At 48.1% G+C, this 22,599-nt stretch overlaps 1 protein-coding gene across 1 annotated transcript in view; it reads right to left on the reverse strand.

Moving 5' to 3' along the window:
* Positions 1-22,599, reverse strand: part of PLXNA2 (plexin A2) — a 196,427-nt gene that overhangs the window by 107,388 nt on the left and 66,440 nt on the right. The window contains exon 4 of the mRNA XM_067310519.1: positions 933-1,067. Coding sequence (XP_067166620.1) covers positions 933-1,067 — 135 coding nt within the window. The remainder of the gene's footprint in view (positions 1-932; positions 1,068-22,599) is intronic.

The following is a 22,599-nucleotide window of genomic DNA, read 5'->3' on the forward strand; positions in this document are numbered from 1 at the left end:
CACCTCCTGGGTACGAGAAGCTGCTTCTGTTCTGCAGCATTTAGCCGGTCAGGACTGGTTTCCCATGGTCAAAGGACTGCAACTATATCAATGGATTCACATCACCCCCATCTTATAAGCTGTATAACCAACAGATTTTTCCTCACAAGACCATGATAAAATATAGGAAAAAACTACTCTCATTTTGAAGATAAGAAAGACAAAGACTACATGGTTTGCTCATGACTACACAGAGCCAAGACAGGACATTCACAATCCTAGGAGCGAGGTTTGTCTAGCAGACCCGTACTGCTGTCCTGCCAGAGCGCACGTGCATGCAGGACAGGAGGAGCAGGCCAGACCAGGCAGGAGAGGGGGGTGTATCGTCTTCAGGGTGAGAGCAGAAACGGCATGGTAACGGGCGGCACTGTGAAGACAGTTGTACTGGCACACATTGCTTGCACAGCACCTGCCCGCATCATGCTCGCTTCCGGCTCTGTGAACTAGGATCACTCACTTGCAAACACATGTTTTTGCAAATAAATAAATAAATAAATAAATAAAGACATCATAAAGAATGCTCAAACAAAGCTATGCAAAATTGCAGCCTGCCAAACTCAGGGTAGAGGATGAATCAGTCATGCGTGTGGTTCAGGATATTTTTCCTAATCAGAGAAGGTTCAAATCCCTGAACCACATTTCCCTCACAGCAGCTCCATTCTGTTTCCAATACTTGCAGACAACAGTAAGCTGAGACAACTCTTTCTCCCCTATGCACAGATGATAGTCTCTGGTCAGAGGCAGATAAAACTAAACCTTCTTCCAATATTCTGCCTACCTGTATTGATCCCTGCACTGTGGAGCTCAACAGGCAGCCTTAGCTCAATGTGCACCGACTCCATCCTCCGTATGGAAGGAAGTCGCAGCCATAGAGGTACAGAAGAACATCTTACCTGTCGTTCCGACATGACGTATAGATACTTCTGGTCAATGGAGAAGGCCATGTCTCGAAGGATAGGGCTCCCGTCCTTGAAAACTGTGACCATTTCATATTGAATTCCACCATGGGGAGGACCATCTGCTCGGATCTGGAAGAAGCACAAACAGATTACAGGTGACTTCAGAGCAGCCAAATTCAATTTTTTTGGAGGGGGATGGGGAGAAGGAAGAGGGGGAGAACAAGATAAGAAAAAGAATCAAATTTAAAATCACAGTTTGCAACTTGGAGATATGAAGCAAAGACAGCTGGCAAGCGCCATGAACATGCAAGACCTAAAGCAAAGATCCTTTCTGCACTGAAGTTAACGTTATTTCCCCAATCCATGAGAAGCAACGGGAAAGTTTTCTGCTGGGAGGTGAGCTTACAGACAGTCAGTGTGCTATGACCAATCATAGGCATCCAAGAGTAAAAATGATTATAAGAAAACTTTATAGATCCACCCCAAAATAAACCTGGAAATAAGACCAGAAGACTCCACAAACAGCACAACTAGGACAAATTACAGCAGAGATTTTTTTTTTTCCAGATGGATAAAGAATGAGACTCATAAACCTTTTCAGGTATCTCCTCCACTGAGCAACAGATGAACAACAACGTGTCCTGAGCATACTCACCAAGACTCAGTTACTCCTGCATGCTTAGGACCATATTCCCAAGTACTCCAGACCTATAACTAAACCTAATTTCCCCAAGGAGTTCCTCAGACTTTCACCATTGTGCTGCACTCTGAGTACGTGCTGTTTATTCAAAACTACGTGGAAGTTGAGCTCTTTGGCGCAGTGAGACAGAACAGCATGCCCTTAAGTACTCACATGTTGATGAAAATCACCCCTTTCCACCGTTATTACAGCTTACTTCAGAAGAACAATCAACTCTACTCTCATGCAGTAGCAGCATCTGAAGAGACAACTAGCCCATAACAGTCACCATCTCCTCCGGCTGCCACGGGCACCCCCCAAAACAGCATCTCTGCTTAAAAATTCTGAGAGGATATTGTCATCCCACTACTTTGAAATATGCAAAATTTAGCAAGGTAAAATTAGTCCAGCTCATACTGCTGAGCAAGCGAATAACTAACACGGTGGCCATATGGCTTGTTCAGTTTGACGGACTCCTCGTATAAATATACCACGCCAAAAGACAACTCCCTGCTCCTGCAGGAAAACCTGCCCAAGATGTGACAAATCCCATCGCCCCCAGGAGCTGCTGCTGTTGAGAACATATCGTCTCTTCCAAAAGTTAATAATTTATAGCCTTGGGAGATGCGCAAAGGGGAGGGAGGAGGATAAACAAACAATTTACATTGTCTTTCCTACCAGGATTTGCATATTTGAATAGCCATTTGATTGCAACATGGTGTCTACATAACATCAAGCTGAAAACGCTGGCAAACGTCAGGCAGGGAGATTAGACCAGTCACGCGAGCCAGCGGCTCCATGGAGCCCACTGATGCCCAGTGGCTCATAGCGACAGAGATACTGTCACACGCTGGCCAGGAAAGCACTGTGCATGCTGGGCGTTTTGCGGCACGCGCACGCTGCCCTGCTAGGAGAGGGAAGCACAGGGGACTGCCGCTTCCTGGAAAAACCTCTTATCACAAAGATGCCATCTGCTGCAGGCTCATGCCGAGCTGTCTTGCCGGATCCCGTTTTGCTGCTCAATTACTCCATGCCTCACTGCTGTATGGAGGCAGAGGCCTGAAGAACCAGCTTTGGACAAGTCTAAATCTTCAGAAAAGGCAGGACAGAGCAGCTAAGAGGGATGTCTGTTTTCTTTGGTTCACAACGCCAGGAGTCAAGAGAACAGTTTGTTAAGCATCTTGAGAAATGCACCAACCCTGCTGGAAATACAAGAATATTCTTACATTCACTGAAGAGTGTGTTCCCCTCCACCTGCCTCCAAATATATCCACTTCTTTGAAAGAGCCCTGATGCCTCCTGCCATGTAAAGACATGTTTGGCATCCAAATACACTTATTTTCTGGATTTCTCTTTCTTCCTTACCTTTTAATCTGTATTTATTGAGATATAAAAAGAACAGCAGATGTGAATTTGAGTAAAGCAAGACGTGGTTTAAAATCCATGGCCAGATCCAGGGATCCTCTGACACACGGATCCTCTGATACATTAAGCAGGCAGCCCAAATCTGACTCAGAAGTCCTGAATTTACAAAAAGAAAAATCTAAATACAGACAGATGATCAAATCCTGTTTTCAGTTATACCTGTGTAAATCTGACTTCATGAAATAGCGAGAAGCAGAGGCAGATTTCCACCCGATGTTCCTCAGTGACACAGCATGAGGCTAGGGGCTTCCTCAGCTTTCCAAAGCCCACGTGGCCGGGAGCATAGAGCCTCCCTCGGCGCCGGGGCCACCGGCTACGCGTGCGCCATCCCAATTCCCTCCCTACAGCCCGCTCCGAGGTCACGGGAACACTCTGTGAAGTCACCTGAGGAATAAATAGCAGGGACAAGTTGTCAGAGACAAACAACTGCTTCCATGCAAATATCTGACTAATGACCAAAAGGGAATGGAAATGCCGGACATGAAGAATCAGCCGCCTTTGTAAAAAATCAACTGTTTTTGCAGAGTTCCCCCAGGGGCACCAGCAGCTCGTTAAATTGAGCCTCTTTCTGGTAATGAGGTCAGACAGGGCTAATAAAGAGAGATACCACTGGACAAACCTTCTGCCGGCCAATTCCAACTTTGGCAATCGTGTTGCAACTATGGGCTGGATTTAGTACCACGTGCATTAAGCTGCGCAGCTCCTTGCAGCACGCTGGGGCAGACGCAGCACTGCCCTGCTGCACGGCTCCTTGCAGCGCACTGGGGCAGACGCAGCACTGCCCTGCTGCACGGCTCCTTGCAGCGCACTGGGGCAGACGCAGCACTGCCCTGCTGCACAGCTCCTTGCAGCACACCGGGGCAGACGCAGCACTGCCCTGCTGCACGGCTCCTTGCAGTGCGCTGGGGCAGATGCAGCGCTGCCCTGCTGCACAGCTCCTTGCAGCACACCGGGGCAGACGCAGCACTGCCCTGCTGCACAGCTCCTTGCAGCACACCGGGGCAGACGCAGCACTGCCCTGCTGCACGGCTCCTTGCAGCGCACTGGGGCAGACACAGCACTGCCCTGCTGCGTGGCTCCTTGCAGTGCGCCGGGGCAGATGCAGCGCTGCCCTGCTGCACGGCTCCTTGCAGTGCGCCGGGGCAGATGCAGCGTTGCCCTGCTGCACAGCTCCTTGCAGCACACCGGGGCAGACGCAGCACTGCCCTGCTGCACAGCTCCTTGCAGCGCGCCGGGACAGACACAGCACTGCCCTGCTGTGTGGCTCCTTGCAGCGTGCTGGGGCAGATGCAGCGCTGCCCTGCTGCCCGGCTCCTTGCAGCGCACTGGGGCAGATGCAGCGCTGCCCTGCTGCACAGCTCCTTGCAGTGCGCCGGGGCAGACGCAGCGCTGCCCTGCTGCATGGCTCCTCGCAGCGTGCCGGGGCAGATGCAGTGCTCCCCGGCTGCATGGCTCCTCGCACTGCACCACGGCCAGGCGCGCTGGCGAGGCCTCCGGAGCGACTGACGCAGAGACATCTCCTGCCTTGCCCGCCCAGCCCGCCGGGTGCTGGCTCCCACTGCGACAGTGGCAGCAAACCCCGGCCAGGGAAAGGTTTCAAGCGGCGAGGCAGCACCCGGGCTCAGCCGGGCCTCGGCGGGGGAGGACGAGGCCGGGGCGCAGCCAAGCCAAGCCAAGCCAAGCCGGCTGCCGCCCCCGAGCCCTGCAGGCCTCCTCAGCCTCGTCTCTCGCCTCCGCTCACCCATCATTAAGCCAGCTGTTTAAAGCCGTTGCCGTGGCAACGCTCTCGGAAGTCCTTCCGTTAAAAAGTCTTATTGTGATTTAATTATTCCTCGCAGGCCGGGGCGGGCTGGGGCAGCTGCCGGGCTGTGCCGGCGGGGTTTCCCGCTCGCAGGGACGCAGCCGGGGAGGACCCTGGCGAGGACACGCCGTCACGTCCCACCTTCTCCCGTTTCCTCAAAGGATGGAGGCTCCTCTGCCACGCACCGTCTCCGAGGGCTTGGGGACGGCGGCGGGGCCTCAGTCCTCCTCATGAGCTGCCCTCCTGGCCACGCGCCGCCTCTGCCCCACAGTCATTCCCGCCTGCAGAAACACCGCCACGAGGAGCCCCGGCACGACGGCGGACGGGGAGCCACTGCCAACCCGCAGCCCTCCTCCATCCCGCCACCCGGACAACCCCATAACAGAGGCCCCCTTCCACGGCGCCCTGCCAAGCGGGGGAGAAGATGAAGCCACTTACACCAGAAGGTTCGGCACATCCCTGCCTGAGAGTCTCGTTTCCAGGACAACAAATGATGATGTCAGAACAGAAGAATGATGACTCCAGGAAAGAAGAAAAAAGGGATCATCTCCACAGCAGGAAGCTTGTTGATGTTTGGAGAGAGAAATATTTCCTCTAATTTATGGGTGCCGTGCACGAGTCCTTCCAGTGCCAGCCAACCAGGCAGATAAAATATGATGCCGCAGACCCTAGGAAGATTGGGGTGGGGGGGGGGGGGGAGGTGAAGAGACTGACACCAAAGTTTATCATTTTCAAAGGTCTGAAGCTTTAAGATCCTCTGGGGGCTGAGGGGAGGGCTCATCTCTGACCGCCTGGGTCAGCAGTACTGAACCATCATGATTTCAGTGGTGTGATAACAACCCCACAAGCTCTGGGTTTGCTTCTGAGCTCAGGCTCCAAGCACGGTGATGCAGGAGAGCGAAGGAGCAGGACGGGGCTGGGCTACTGATAGTCATGCTTCTTTATCCCCCTAACTCTACCACCTCACTAAATCCAAGGTGTCCAGGACAAGGGACGTGTTCAGCAACACGGAGGAGAGCAGAGTCAGGGAGGATGGAGAGCAGGCTCCTGGGTTTGGATGTGAATTGGAGAAGGCATTTGGGACAGATGCAGCACCTTCCGCAATCGCTCTTGATGTATGCTTACAAATATAGCCTGCGAAGTGCCTAACGACATAATCTGCAAATCCAAGTATCGGCGCTGGCTCAGAGTACCCAGGGCCAGCAGAACTCCACACGTGATGAAACAGAAGGCTTTTCAATTCAGGAAATCGCAGTTCTTCAAAGGCATTGCAGAGATTTGTGTCTCTAATACCCCCACAATACAGACTGCAGGCATAAGCTCTGCATTATCTTAAAAGATTAGCAAAATACCATATTGTGTCATGTATATGCTGCAGTGTAGCACCCACGGTGATAAGCGTACGAGCCATTCAAGGATCTAATATGATGTGAAGCTCCAATATACCTATTGTACTAAAGTTTCTGTTATGTATTTTACCCAGCTTGTATTAGATCTAAGATACCTCTGGATTCCTTTCCAGTTCCTCCCAGCAGGCTCCCATTAGATGACATTGAATCTCTTTGTAGGAGCTTTCCATGATTAAATTACCTGTCTGTTTTCATTATTAGTGTTTCAATGAGACTGACTCTTATGATGAAATGCCTGGTGCCAGAAAAACAGCTGAATAAGTCTACGCATGAAGGGACTGACTCCCTACCCCGGATCCTACAAGCAAGGCAAGGCCACTCCTCGTTAACTCCTCAAGAACTGCAGCTTTTTCCCATGTGCTCCAGCACCTGACGGGAAATGAATCCCAAAGCATCTGTGCTGGTAGCTCCCCTTTGCCCACGTGCAATGGCTTGTGGGGGCTTCCCATGAGCGCAATGGGTGGACTCCTGAAACGACTCCCTGGGTGCCGGAGGCACTGGCTCTTCACGTTTTTCTTCGGCTCTTTGTATGGAACAGTGACAAAGTGAAAAGCTCGGTCAGTCAACCCCAGAGCCTTGAGATTGCTCCTTTCATGCTAGGATTTCTAGCCCTTGAGGGTGAACACTATGAAATAACATTGCATTTGTGTAAAATGGACATTTCTAATAGAACTCTCTCAGCTCTACAAGTGCACACCAGAGCGTCGCTGCATCTATTGCCTACAACAGAAACTGAGGGCAACACAAGAAACATCCTTTACTACCAAGGTGCATCTTTGTAGAATTACCACATTTTTGGCCATTTAAGGCTGCAAGTATCAGCTCTTGGGCATTTCCCAATAAAGCTTCCTGTAAAGCTGTAGGATGGACTTCTTGCTTCAGTGCTGGAAATTTAGCAGGTTTCTGAATCAGGCTGGAGCAGAGTATGGCTCTGACAGCCTTTCCCTGCCCTTTCCATCAGTGATTCTGTGGCTTCTCCTACCTAGACTACAGGTAGTTTCCTAATAGTAGTTCCTACTATAGATAGTTTCCACAAACAAGATTCAGCAATACAAAAGCTTCCTAAAGACAAGGCAAGATAAATAAACGAGTCCAGACTTTGTGTGTGCTTCTATCAAATAATCTTTGCAGAAGGCATTTACATTTGCTAATCCAATTTAATTAAACCAGGCTATTCTACAATCAAACTAAAAAGGAGGCGAAGATGCATGTGATGATCAGGCACTTTCTCTATCCCTCTCGTGAACATACTTTTTCACAATCTTGTTTTACATGGTAACCCATGCTGGTGATGGCCCTACACTGTCCGTCTTTATGACACCCACTGAGAAAAAAGTGCAGCATCCACAAGGAGGGGAGAATCTGGAATGGAAACTGCAAATCTCTATACAAGAAGTTTTCAAGGGCCCTTCAGGCCCTATATGAAATTCTTCTGTGAGTAAAGCACCCTTCTCATTTAAATTCCCTCAGAGAATTGCTAACATCAACTCATTTTCTGATGCTTCTGGGAGCTAGGTCAGAGCCATTTACAGGTCGTTAATAAACTACAGGGAAGTTGAGTGATTTTCTGCGGGTTGTACAATGAGTCTGTAGTGGATCTGGGATCTGAATCTGCTAGCGTAGACACCTGGGGGCCCTGTTTGAACCTCTGGATAACACCCTTCCCCACGGGTCCAACTCAGGGAGGAAAAACCCAACTCCAAAGAACTGGATTTGCCTGCACACACCTTTACATGCAGGAACACTAGTTGTGTCATTCAGTACACCGCTCGCTGCGTGGGAAGTCTCCTCCTTGAAATTAAAGTGAAATGGTAATCCCATTAAGTATCTTTCCTTTAAATCATGGATATGTCCGTGAGGAAATTAATGACAACCCTTACATGCACATTCAATTCAAATCAGCATATCCAATTAACTTCATTACCTGGAGGCCCCCTCATATCCCAGTCTCCTTCTCTCCTGTCACATTTCCTCTATGCGTTTTTCCTAAATTAGGATAGAACATGTCGGTCGTGGTGGGCATCACCTTCATTTTTACCCTCAAAGATAGCACTGGGAGGCCTCAATAGACAGGTTCATTCCAGAAGGTCACCACGCTGTCAGTCTGAATGGCTTGTAGCAAAACAGCTCTTCAAGACCAAAATGGTCTGGTCTCCTAGGGATGAGAAAACCCATCCATTCCCAAATTACGCTGACTAAACATTAAATATACTTGCTAATCCCCACTGGGGTGCCCTTAGAGAATTCAAGGGGATGATCTGGGAAGAAAAATCAGTTTTGTAAAAAGCTCTTTGCACAGCACAAGTGGAAGGGCACAAGCTTTGTAGGAGCACAGTAACAAAGCTGTTTTTTCTTGAATACTGCGTACTGGTATCATGCCTATTCATTAAATTTACGCACAAACATTGAGCACTCTCATATAAAGTGCCAGAGAGAGGCCTAAATCAGAGCAGTTTTAGTTACCCAAGCAATAGGAAGCTCCTTGACACAAGGAGGGAGCAAACAGGTTGGGGCAGTATCAAACAGCCCGGTGGCATCAGTCCAGCACCTGATTTTATGGTGCTACGGGACAGTGAACTACATCTGGGGGTTACTCAGTAAATTCTTACAGACTCGATTTCAAGACACAGTAACAGTGGCGGTTGGTAAATCAGTGGCACCTTGATGCAATGCATCTTAACTCTTCCCGAAGCTCCTCTCCTCCCCTCCCACACCAGCAGGAAGTGCCAGAAAAACACAGAATGAAGGTGCTCTCTAGAGCGCTTTTGCTTAATTCTTACTGCTGCTTTTCAACATGAAAGAAACTTTAAAGCTCTGACCACGCAAAACCAGCCTAGCATCCCAACTTTTCCTCCTCCTACTGGGTACAATATAGACAAAGCATCAAGCCAGCACAAAGCCAAGACAGCCTCTCCGCTCAGATTTTCCTTTTTTCGGAGACATTTTCTTCTGCCACCCCCACCCTGTAATTAAGGGAAGCTCCAGGTGCGAGGAGATAGACCTCCTCCGTCTCGCCTTTGCTAGGATCTTGGGTTTCCCTATGAATTAAATTGATGGTGCCCTCCACTCAGACTGTGCCTCCTTTCCAGCAACTGCAAACACCACATGCTGGTGTGAATGTGTGCATGAGTTTATACCTTTAAAAGGGAATGGGGGGGTGGAGAGGGAAGCAAAGGAGCTGTAAAGCAGATCCCAGTAAGCTGGGAGAGTGAGTTAATGACGTGTCTTTAGCTGTAAAGTACTGCTTAGTGTAGGGGGAAAGGAGAGTAGGTTCGAGCCTGACTTTATTCTGATAAGGCTTCATGACCCAAATTATTTATAGATCTAAGGTTTTTGTGAATTCAATACTCATGTCAAAATGTCTCTACTCTATGAATGTCTTTTACACCCACACGTGTTTCCCATCTCTTCTGGTTTGGAAATGTTAGCTAAGTGTTCAAAGTCACAACCTGGGAAACTGTGGCTCCCCGGAGAAACAGCTAGTGAGAGTAACTGTGGGGCTAATTGGAGAAGGGCACAGAAAACACCTCCTGGCCGCCCCAGGCAGCTCTGCAGGGAGGAAGCCGGGGCTTTGGCTCTCATGGTCTGGAGCAATGGCACCCACCTGCGCTAATAAGCACAAAAGAACAGAGCTAGGCCCTATTTCTCACCTCCTATGTTGCCCCTTCAAGCCCCTTCGGGACATCTGCCTGCCTTTCTCGAGGCTTTGCAGGTTAAGAGGCCTCCTCGGTGGTGGCCCATCCAATGAAGTAAATCCAGAGGTCTCACATATTAAGAAAGAAGGGTCTAGCTCTCCCTCACAGCTACTTAATTAGCACCAATTGCTTTAGTATCTGAGACAGAGAACTTTGGTCCAATGACAGGAAGGTGAAATACTGGCAGAGAAGTTTTGCCGCTTTAACGTGCTGACATAATTAATGTCGGAGCACTTTCCTCTCCCACTGCAAGCTCACTTGCACCGTCACAGAAGTGCTCATGCCAACACAGCTTATCTGAGTTAGCGATACAACACCACTACTGTATCAATATCTACTGATCTAATGAACTTCATCCCAGTATACAACTGCATTAACACCCAATCTTTTGTCAGTGCATTATAGCAGCAAAACCCAAACGATTTCACTCTCCTTTGCCAACAAATATTCTTAATCCTAGATCAGTTTTGACTGCCTTGTCCAGAGTTAGACAGTAAATAGACCAGATCAGGAAACTTAGGTCAGCAAGTCCTAAAATACCCTGTCACCTGAGCATCTTCATCTGCTTTCAGCATGACTCTGTTTAAGCATATAAGAGCTGCTTCTGAGCGTTCAAGCCATGCCATGTTGAATGTGGAAGGAAGAACATGCCCCAGAACAGCCACAGCAGGTGTTTTGGTCCAGGGTCTATCAAAGACAGCCCAAATCCTTCTTCCTCTGGACTGAGGAACCCCCAAATTTCTGTTGGCTTCTGGAGGTGAAAGAAGCCAATTGTTGGATTCAAGCTGCAGCTCAGACATCATACCAGGTGCCAGTGCAAAACCTTAAGAGAGAAGATTGCCACTGAAGCTCTTCTGTCTGTCTGTCTCTCTCCTAAGCCTTTACTTCCTTCTCCCATCCTCTCTGCTCCCTCCACCCATCTGGAAAGCTGATCTTCCAAGATAAAAAAGGGAGGATGGTACAGAGGCACCATGCAGAGACTAATCAGCAGCCCCCATGTCTTTAATTTATTACTGCATGAGAGGCTCGTTAAGAACAAAGCTGCCAGTTCAGAAGATCATTTCTTTAAAAGACTTTTTATTTGAAAAGCTGTCAGCTCACACCTTGTCACAGCCCTACTTGCAGCAGCAGAACTTTAATAATGTGCCACCTCATGCAAACGAACTGCTAATTAATTAAGTAGTATTCTTCTGGGGATGGATTCATTAGAATCAAATTTGGGTAGACTGACTGACTAGGTCATATTTCTTTGGACTGTGCTTTAAATCAGCAGCACTGCCTTTTCCTTGAGTCCCAGCACTCGGGTGATTCCTTTCATGAGAGAAGTTTGTTCCCACCCCTGCCTTCTTGGGAAGGCTCAGCACACACCAACGAATCAATGCAAAGCCATGCCGTGATCTGACCACTGCCTGGCACAGACCAGACCCAGTTTGGCTAAGAACATCAGAGAGATGAGAAAGCAGATGAACGAAGCACCCGTATGATTCCCTTCGATCCTATTCCAGAAAGCCTACGTAGAACAGGGCGCGAATCAAAAGCAGGAGGCAAAGTCTATTAACATCAGAGGGCTCCAGAGATCAGGATATTGCAAAGGAGTGCTGCTCTTTTTTGGAGCACTTGTTGCAGAGAGACAATCACTGGGGGTTCGGGGCTATCAGTCTTGCACCTTTCACCAGCATCAAAGTCACTTACAACCCATTAAATGTGCAACCACTTGAGAGCATCCTGTGGATTTACTCCTGGGAAGGAGGACAACTCAGGGCATGTCTGCAGCATGTTACAAGACCTATTCACTTCTAATTTGTCCCTGAAAAGAGCCCCAATGTGCAATGACTTTCTTTTTTTTTGTTCAGCAATAAGCACCCTTCTCCCTTTACTTTCCTGTATTATTTTTAAAGAGATGGCTCGGTGCTTCTCTGGGAAATGGGAATCATTAAGTTAACAGCACTTTGCTGCTTGCAGGCTTTACATTTTGGCACTGAGCAAGGAAATCAAAGGGACTAAGAATTGGTCTCCAAGAGAAAGGAACAAGGTAGGTGTTTCTGTATCACAAGGCACTGCAACGCTAACCTTTCTGCAATACTCTCCTTCAGCCTCTGCCATTCTTTCCTTGACTCACCCCTGCTTCTCATGCTTTGTGTTGCTTTTATCCAGTTCCTTCCCTCGGAGCTGGAAAGCAAATGAAAGTACAGGAGAGCAAAGAGGAGGACAGCTCCAGCAACAGGCAGGGAATTTTTTTTTTAAAGCATCCTCTTGTACATGGTGCTAACAGTCTGGAGCAGGGACGCACAGCTGACAAAGCTGCGGTAGCTGGATGCAACATGAACCCTATTTGTGCTGATAAGGACAGGTTAATATTGCAAATGCCAGGGTCATGCTGTGGCTTTTTCTCCTCTTTGCTCTCACCTCATGGCTGGCTAGGAATTAGCAGGCATCCAACAGGAACTCATAAGCAAGGACAAACCACGGCTGGGTCTCATTCTGCTTGATGTCTGCAGGCATGCCTTAACCTCGCTGAGGTCTTCTACGAGACACTGATAGAGGACACAAGAGGCAGCACAGGGCTGGTATTATTTAGGGCAACGGAGGTACCGGCTCTCTGCTCAGAATCTCTTGTCACCTTCCATTTGCAGCTCTTTCCCAAAGTCCCCAAAATAGCACCGTATCCATGTTATCTGTCCACACCTCACCTGTGCCCTGCCAGCTGAATCGCCCTCCACCACTCAGCATCCAGCTCTCTCCCTACATATCATCCCACTACAGCAGTAAATCTCACAGCTGAAGGGATTGGTCTTGCTTAGTTTGGTTTGTTGACCTTGAGTGACCATGTAAAATGGAATAAAAAGCCAGTTAGACAAGACTGTCTAATATGGAGTTTGCTCTCAACAAGTAGTAGCTAGCAGTGATTCTCTGTATAAGAAGAGAAAAAAACAGAGAACTGTCTAAAATTATCATGTGAAATCCCTGTTCTCCCAAGCCAGAGCTTCCAACTGATCAGGTGGGAATCAGAAAGTTTCTCAGGAAATATCATTCTCTTTCCTCTTCAAAAACATCATGTAAGTAATATGTTTCAAATGACTTTGACTTCCTGCACAACACCTCATGGGGAACATCGCAACGCAAGGCCCCAGAGCTTGCCATCAATCAAGCCTGGCTCTCAGTTCTGCTGACTCTACCACATTCTCACAACATTTGGTGGCATTTTTAAGTCCCAGGTTTAAGACTAACCAAAAAAAAAAAAAGGAAAGAAAAAAAACCTTAAAATTGAGTTGCTGACTTAAAGTTTCCTACTTTCAGAAATACTGAGATCTGGAGAAAGCAAGAGGCTAGATGTTCCTAGGGCTAAAACCTAGATGGAAAGAAAAAGAGTCTTACTTTTGTTATCTTCTTGTTTTAAAACCACACGATTTTTAAGTCACTTTTTTAAGCTTGGGGAGAAATCCTGCCTCATAGTTTTGGAATGCTTTATGTCACACAAAAGTGATCAGGTGAGCAGCTAGGCCTCACACATTTTTGGTTTTGCTTGTGCATGCAGAACCAAGGGTTCTTTACAGATCGGATCTAATCTTGCTGGGTCAGAGGAAGTGAGAAAATTACGGGGTGCAGAAGCCTTCCTCCGAATCCTAGGAAAGGGGGCTGTCCCGTATATAGTCTGCTGTTCTGTCCCTAGCATTGACCTGCTAGGAATAATATCAAACATTCACGTGGGTTAAAACAGCTGCAAGCGCCCAGTAAGTTGAGAGAGGTGCAGATAGGAAAAGTTATGAAGTTATAGTCATGAAACTTAGCTATGAAAAGGCCCAGAGCACAAGAGAGTCAAAAGCTGGAGTCAGTGTGCCTGACAATGCTGTTTGTATAGCCGCTGAATTTTACTAAAGCAACCGTCTCGCAAAGCGAGGTCACTTGAGGACAGGGCGCAGTCACAGCCAAGCTGGCACTTCACCACCCTCCGGACCGCAGCTCCGTGCAGGGCGCTGGCACGGCGGGCAGCAAAGTCACCGCAGCTCCCCGCTGCCTCTCCCCTCCCCATACACAGGGCGGCAGTCTGGCTCATCTTTTTTTTAACTACCTACCAGCGGATACACATTCTGCGTTTGGGTCCCGCTCATCTCTGGACAAATGGGATCCGGACCAAGTGTGATTTCATCTAGCCAGGCAAAATTCAGAAGCGAGGTGCACAACGCAGAGCTGGGCTAGGGCTCTCCTCAAGGACATTTGCTTACACAGGACCCTGTGTTAGAAGTGTTAAAGTTTCCTGATAGGATTCAGGCGTCTAAAAATCCACGGGAACTGAATCTCTCCTTATGCTTTTCTATCTGCTCGTTCACACTTGTATCTCCTGGCTATCCATGGTTGGAGGCTCGAGTTAGCTTGTGCTTCCAGCACGCATGGCACATGCCTCGGAAGACGGCTTTTGCCTCCATGAGCTGCTTCCCAAATTATATTCTGGGGCAGATCAAAGACTAAAAAAATAAAATAAAAATAAATAATCTCTCTTCCATCTCTGCGCTCTATCTCACTAAGCTTCAGGCATATGCTCTTTCCCAGCGTCTCAGAGTTTCTCAGTCGATAAGCAGATGAACTGGCACCGAATAATCTGTATATGCAACACATGTAATGTTATTGAACACTGCCGTGAACACAGCAGGGAGATTGCTGGGCTAAATGAACATGATGTCTGTCCCCTTCCGTTCCTGTCCCCAAGAGGGTCCGTGTAGCCAGCAGGCACACACGGCAGAACTGCGGCAGCCTGAAATACCCTGACGCGAATCAGGCTGGAGGAGAAGTAAAGGAAGAGGCTGATGGATCAAATCTCTTCTGTCCCTGTGGCAAAGGTCTCAAATGCCCCTGGTCAGAGTTAAAGTTCAAATTCAGCTAGGGGAGGAGGAGAAAATTCAAGCAGATTGGTGCTTTGCTTGTAAACCCTAATGCAGTTTGAATGGTGCCACAATCAGAATTCAGAAATACAACATAGCACTTGAAGCACTCTGCAGCTCCAGACCACACTGTGAGCCCGGAGGAAGGCAGCTTTGCAGAGCAGCAGTGAGCTACAGCCTTCTGGAGCAAAACCCACCTCCAGCGCGAGCAGCAGCCACCACCCAGGACAGGCAGGGAAGGAGCTTTTGCTTGTACATCCTCTGCAAAATGAGATGGAGCAGCTCTTTCCTAGAGCTGTGAAACTCCACACGAGAAGGACCCAAGCATTTCTTCCCCCGGGCCCCAGCCGCCTGCTTTCTACATACACATCCAGCCAGCACAACTAATCCCTTATCATGACCATGGCCCAAAATCGGCATCGTGAGATAGGCTCAGGCTGGGGTCCATGGATGGGAGAGACAAAGCTACACAACATTGCTGCTTTCACTTCCATAATTGACCTGTAGATAAACACATGGCTTCCGCCTTAATCCCCTGCAGCCTCATGAACATCAGCCGCGCTAAATTTTTCATGTAATTAAGAGAAAAACCCTAATCCAGTGTAATTAGCTCCCTGATTGCCAACGTCAGGCAGAAAAGCACTGTTTGAACAGCAATTCAGGTCTAGCTGGTTGGACAAATACTGTGTGTGTGGTTCAGTAATTTAACACTGAAACAACTCCCCCTCCACCGTCCTTGTAGGTTTGTTTTCCTAAACAGTACTAAGTGGTTTCATGACTGTAATAGGCCTGACTTCCCTGAAACTGCTGTTCCACTAGTCTCCAGTTACGTCCCTGAAGGGTTGGTCATGAAGCAAGCAGGCCAGGTCTCCAAGAACCACACCAGCTGCTGAGTTCGGAGTGTTCCCCCCACCCCATCTGCATCCTTAAGTGATTGCCATCAAGTCATTAAGACCGACTACTTCACCCCTAACTGCCTAAACCCCGGGACTTAAGTTCACAGTTAAGACCCTGATGGAAAGACAGTCTCCTACTGAGCAATGCTCAGTACCGTCACTGCAGCCCACAGGGCCTGGAGGCGATAACAGCCCTCACGGAGAGTCTTATGTCACAGGCCAGAATTCTTCTCAGCTACTGAGCCTTTATGGCTTACAGTGATATTTTTCTTTTCCCACTGTAGGCATGGACAAAAAAAATTAAGAGTAAAGTGTTAGAAATTTGGGAAGTGAAAGCAGATGGGACAGGAATGGAGAATGTAGATGTACGTGCGAAAAGGAAGCAGGGAAACTGAGAAGGCAAAGCTAGAAGATACCTTCATTTAACCATTTAATCCATCCCCCAGCAAAAAGGATAGGATCTAAACTACTTAAGCCATTGACAGATATTTTTGTAGTATCTTTTTAAAAGCCTTTTGTGACAGAAATTACAGACTGTTCCACTTCTGGACTAGTTTTCATTTTCAGACTTAATATCAGAAAGTCTCCTCAAGTGCAGCATTTGAAAGAGAGAGACTTCTGGGAGGTATTTGTTGGGGTCTCTCTAAGCAGACTTTTAATCTTCACTCTGTGCTAAATTATAAGGGTTTTTGAATTTGGTTGGTTGTTTTTGAAAAAAGGTATTAGTCTCCACTTTGCTAGTTTGGGTTAACATTGCTGTAGAGGCCAAATTTCTGCGTCGAGGAGACTGCAAAATAACTAGCCCACTTTCTATATAGAGAAAGCTGAAACCCACTTCAACAGCTCCAGCTTTGCTCTTTTTTTTGTAGAACTAATTCCTGAGGAACAGTTGTTTACATGCTGCGGGATGCAAGAGTCAAACATATATGTTTTTGCAGCTATAACTCTTAATGCTGACAGAGGCCAAAGACTGATGAAATAAGTGAGGTTTTGCCTCGCTTTGCCCATGTTTGGGCTCCAGGCTCTGGTCTCCCTCCCCAGCACTGCTCCTCTCTCTCATTACACGGATGGTCTGTAAACAAACCAGCAGCAAGCAGACAGAGCTGCTCCTTTGTATCAAAGCCAGAGAGATTTCTTTACACAAAAAGGAACAAAAATGATTTATCAGCTCAAAAGCTCCTTTTAAAGAGAAGCCCCTAAGGAGAGCAAGCCCAGATGCTTGCTGGCATTGCGTTGGTAAGCCAATTCCTCTTCCTCCCTTCAAACTTACTCTTTTTTTTCTTTGTGGAAGGCACTGTGTATGAACTATCGACTGCAAACAGAGATTCCTGGTTGGATGGCAACACATCAATATGGATTTAAGTGAGCAGCAATGACATGGCACAGTCTGGTGCTTTGCCATCACTCCCCTTACAAAGAAACAGCCCTTAAAGCCAAACGAACAACCCTGCACTTAAACGCGTCCCAGAGGACATCCAGCTACTGAGCCCATGAGTCTTGCAGATGGGCTGGTGACAGGGAGCCTACGTTAAACCGTGCAGTTTCGCAGCTCTGTGTTTACCATTTCCCGAGCATGGACTCACAAAGCAGCACTGCCGCTGGGCTGCCACAATTACAGGACCAGAGGAATTGCCAGGCTGGATTAGACCAACAGCTCATCTCCTCCAGAGTCCTGTATCCGACAGTGGAGAGGGCCGAGCGTTTCCAAAGGAAATGCTAGAAATTGCACGCATCTCTCGCTCCCCCTTCGCTCCAGGTCAGGAGGTGTAAGAGCAGAGGGGCTAATGAGAAAAGACGGCCTGTCCCACAATCCAGGTTCATCAGAGGAAGAGCTATGGGACAGCAGATGCTTGTCTCTGAATGGGGAGATGGGACATACTTGCTTTCCTTTTCTGCAAACCCCATCCTGCTATTTCCACAGCTACCTCTGTATTTCTGGTTCTGACTGAAAAGTGCCAAAACCATGCAGAAACAGCTGTTTTCAGAACACTTCTAACCCAGCTGGAAGCTGGCGGTAATCCCACAAGAAAAAACAAACATATGTGATGATAATAAGCAGGCAGACATCAGCACATAAGCACCTAACTGGGTTTTTCAATGGCTGACCCAGACAAGGAGATCCCTCTGTGCACATCACCGTGACTCACGTGTCTATGGCAGGGCTCGTTTCAGATACGACCACCTTCTCTCCACTCCACCCTGCAGCTTCTTCTTCCCCTTCCCCAGCAAAGCGATCAGGAATAAACCTGGGCACGTTCTGGATATCTCAACTCTAACTCCCTCAGCAATAGTTTGCAAGAAGGTGCTGACCTCTACTCTGGAGCAACCAATGTACAGCTCATGTTCTCTTCCACCAACTTTGACAACAGTACGATCACCTCTGACAGAAAGAGGGGACAGAAGTGTGGGTGAAAGAACGTACTCAGTTCCTACGGTGAGGTTATTCAGAGCTTCTGTGCCTAACCCAAGAGATGACTGGTAGATTAAGAACATCGAAGGCTTTCTCAGAAGCCTCCCTTGGCGTGCGGCAATGGGGCACAGCTGCCACTTCCAGCGTGTTTCAGAAACTCTGAGAGCAGAATGTCCTGCCAAACCAGCAAATATATTTTTTGCTAAGCTGCACTGCAGGACATCATCATGCAGAGCTAGTGTAAGCACCAGAACTGGGGGACTCTCCACCAGAGGTTTTGCAGATTTCATCTACCTTGGCTAATAAACTTGCTTTTGATCACACACACTTGCCTCACTTAGTATGTAGCCATTTCCTGCAACTCTAATTTACTAAATCCTATTAACTAACTAGAGTCCATTGAGAAAGATCTTCCCACTCATCCCAACTTGCTAAATGGAAAGACTAAAAGGATCCAGTCAGACCTGCTTCACAGTCCTCTCCAGCGTCGTGTGAAGCCAGTCTGCATACACTCCCTGAGCCATTTTCGTAGCTACTCCTGTAACTGTTCGATAACCCTCACGCCCTCCCTTTCTGACCACAGTTTCTACACCAAGTCACACACATCGATGGGGACTCTTGCTAAGGAATTCTGGAGGGGATATCAAGTTTGCACGCTGCAGTTGAAGTGGTCCCAGGGATATGCGTGTGTTTCATTTTTGTCTTGTTGTAGTTATTCCAGTTTTTAGTCAGCTCTGGGGAAATCGTTCCTGCCAAAAATTCCACCACTGAATGCCAGTGACACATGAGTGTATGTCTTGACTGGCTTGTGGTCTCTTTGCCTTAGATCCAGCACAAATTCTTCTCTCACTCTCCCATGGCTTCACAAAGCAAGGCATTTTAAAGGTCTATGGAGAACAGCTAACTGATGAAAAGAGCTTTATGCAGCTCATCTGGGGGCAGACTCTTTTTCCCTTTTTCTTATATTCAGTGATATACAAGGAGGAATGCAGTCCCAGGCTGTCTTGGTGGAAGGCTGGGACTGAGGTGCAAACTGGTTATAAGCAATAGCTTATGCTAGCAGGTAACAGGTGATAAATCTACATTCCTGGGAGCTGGATATTTTTTCAGCAGTCACTTAGACAGCCAGAGGATGGTAGAAGTGTCTCAGGACAGAATGAAGTTGATGCATTAAAAATTTATTCTAAAGCAGCTTGAAAAAACTCCAGTTTCATTATTATAGCCAGTAATTTGACTTCTTTCTATCCTTTTATTGTTTCCCTGAACACTTCTACCAGACTGCTAAAGAAATCAAAACCAGGTGACAGCAGCATCTATGAGCTCTCTTATTTTCTCCTGCCTGAATTTCTTTCTGTCAAAGCTTCCTCCTTGAGTCAAGCTTCTTTAATTCCATCTGTATTTAATTCCAGACAAACACAAACAAAAACACAAACAACAGTCTTGGCTCCCTAAGGCCATCACTTTCTAAATCAGTTACAGCCAACTCCAATTAGCAGCAAAGCAATATGAGCAGCTTCGTACGCTCCTGTACCTTTGGGAAGAAGCCAGCCCAGAAGGCCTTCTTCCCCAGACCGTCCCCTCTTTCCTCCCGAAGAGCGTGCACCGTCGTTAGAGTTACAGGCTCTGTGAAATAAAACACGCTTGCCTTCATCTATGCCATCAGGAAAGAACCAGGAAGGATGCAGCGTGCCTCCTTTCCACTGCTTTGTGCTTTCTGTGCTCCTACAGCTGGGGGCTACCTGTCTCCACAAGTGCTAACGGGATAGTTTCTTAGGTGCTATAGCCTCCTCCTTACTCTGCACTTGAAACAGCTTTCCTACAGCCGAGCACCTTCCGCCTCTTCCGACTGCCTCTCTGAATCGGGCTGCCAGAGAAGCAGCTACGCCTTCTGCAGCGGTGCCAGATTCTCCCACGGCCACGGACGGCCCAGGCAGGAATCCCCTCTCCGCCCCAGGCCGGGAAGCGCGTCCCATGGACACCCCGAGGCCGAGCAGTCAGTAGCAAGGAGGCAGGCGATCACCACCCACCCAGGCCGAGCACAACTCCGCGAGTTCACTCGCTTCAACAGAGCAACGGGAGCAGTTTTCAGGGTTATTGGGTTTAACGCCATTGTGAATTCACTGTCTTCAAATTGCTTTTAAGTTATATTTGGTGAGAAATGTCTGACCCTCACGTGCTTGCTGGATTTTGCTGGGTTTCGCCGGGCTCTGGTGGTGGGTGGGCACCTGTTCTTCAAAGCTCTTGCTCTCTGCTCTGCAGCTGTTTTGCTCCGGCGTTTCCCACTCACTGGGTGCCAGGAGCGCGTCACAGGCAGCCAGCACGGGTTTCAGACTGATGGCTAGGAAAGGACACCTGCACAAAATGTGTCAGCAGGCAGTGGGTTTCTAATGGGCCATTGGCAAACTCAGCACTTGCTTTGACTGAGCAGACAGCTCTCCCTCCATTAGTGAGCTATTTTGGGCAATGATTTCAAATGAAAATCTGTATTTTATTAATTATGAGTCTGCTTTGCTGCTGAACTCTTTAATGCGTTTCCCAGCTGTATCAATCTATGGCCGTGAAGGAAGCCATTAAATCTAAATGCCTTTAGCGTGTAACATTTCTGCTGCGATGCATTCATCACCAGCGTTAGCACGGAGGTGCGAGGGGCTCCAGCCAAAACTGCTTTCCCCTAACCTGCAGGGAACATCTCCCATCCCCGCCTAGCGGGAGGAAAGTACGTGACATTGTGGAAACGGAGCAAAGGATGTGCCCTGACAAACCCATCAGGATTGTAAATGATGGTGAAGCAAGGTCCATCTGGAGACACTGCTGGGTTTCTCCATCCTTCACACCAACGGGTGAGGAACGCACGGAGCCAGCACCGACACTGCTGGGCTCCAACTTAGCATGTTGCCAGCAGCTGTCAAAGAGATAAGATGCGAATGGGGGAGAGAATCATTTGCATTGCTGCAAACTCTTCTTACAGCCTCATTTACTAACCTGGGTGTCCTGGCTGGCTCTGCACTGACGATTCCTCTGTATTTCTCCACTCCTCTCCTGTTGCACCTACGCGGTTTTTGAGCAATCGGGACAAGGATTTCCCTGATACGTGCTCTTCCCTACCATGTAGGAGTATTAGAAAGAGCAGCGTCTGCAGGCAGGCAGATTTATTCACCTGTCCTAACTGGCAAAACCGATTGGTTTTGACGGACATTCAGGGATGTGCAGATGCATTAATGAACAGTTTAGCATGGAAACTGGCAAAGCAATGCACCTCACAGATGTTATTAGGGGAAGTTTATTTAAAGCAAATTTTATGGCTCTGGTGAATTTATTAGATCAGCAACCTCAAGAAAAATCACTCCAGGTTCCTTTCCTGACAAATAAATAAATAACAGCAAAAAATAATAAAACATGCTTATAGAACAGCTCTCAACACAGATAATTTTACATACAAAATTCCTTGCCAGTGAGATGAAGACATCTCTTGGGTAAGAACTAAAGAGGTTACCAGCACTCAAAATTGGAAAGGGTTGAAATAACACAAAATAAAGTCCTGCCTTTAGGTGTGCCACAAGACTTCAAGGAGGTATCTGGACTTGTTTTTTAAATTCTTCCCAGAACATGCGAATGCAGCTTGGGGGAGCAACGGCCTGGTTGGCCCCCACAGCCTGACCATGCTGCTGCAAGAACGGGCGGCAGCAGAGCCCGAAGCATCCGAAGAACCAAACTCACTGCCAGCTATAAGCAGATCCAATTTACCCCAGAGGGAAACTTGGATTTGGCGGTGATCTAGCGCAATATAACCACGTAAGCAGAAGCAGCGTTTGCGGTCCTGTTCTCCGTGCTGTTCAAAGTCCTTGCATTCAAACTCCAAGCTGCACTAAGACGCGGAGCAGCGGCAGCGCTTTGCTGCGAACGCTGCCAGGGGCTCAACGCTGCTCCTCTGCGAAGCTGCATTTGCTCGATTCCCGCAGGTGACCCACGCAAAGTTTCCACCAAACACCCCAGGAAAGCAAGTAAAGACAACACATGCAAAACATAACTTCAAGTAGGGGGCCAGCCAGGGTCCCTGCCTGTTTCCAGAGCCCTCTGCAGAATCTAATGGAACCGAAACCAGAGGAATTTTCTAGGAAAAATACAGCCGTCAGAGCTGAGGAGGGAACATGAGCCCTCTATACGTCTGTCGTACAGAATTCAACGTGAGGGAGGTCGCGAGTATTTTCTCCAGAAGCGCAACCTCTCCTTCCACATCCAGCAGGGACCAGCACCCAGTTAGCACACATCTCTGGTGCAGGTCCTCCACAGGTGAACTGAATATCAGGACATTCATGCGACCTACTTTCTCCCACCAAGAAAGTCATCTAAGTAGCATTATTTAAGAGCGTCCTTGAGACAGAGCAGCATTAATGGGCTCTGCTGTCTCAGAACCGCTCTTGCTTAGATACCCACAAAGCTGTGCAAGAGAGGCACACGGCTAAAAAATG

Source organism: Apteryx mantelli, chromosome 25 (assembly GCF_036417845.1).
Source record: "Apteryx mantelli isolate bAptMan1 chromosome 25, bAptMan1.hap1, whole genome shotgun sequence".
Lineage (NCBI taxonomy): Eukaryota > Metazoa > Chordata > Aves > Apterygiformes > Apterygidae > Apteryx > Apteryx mantelli.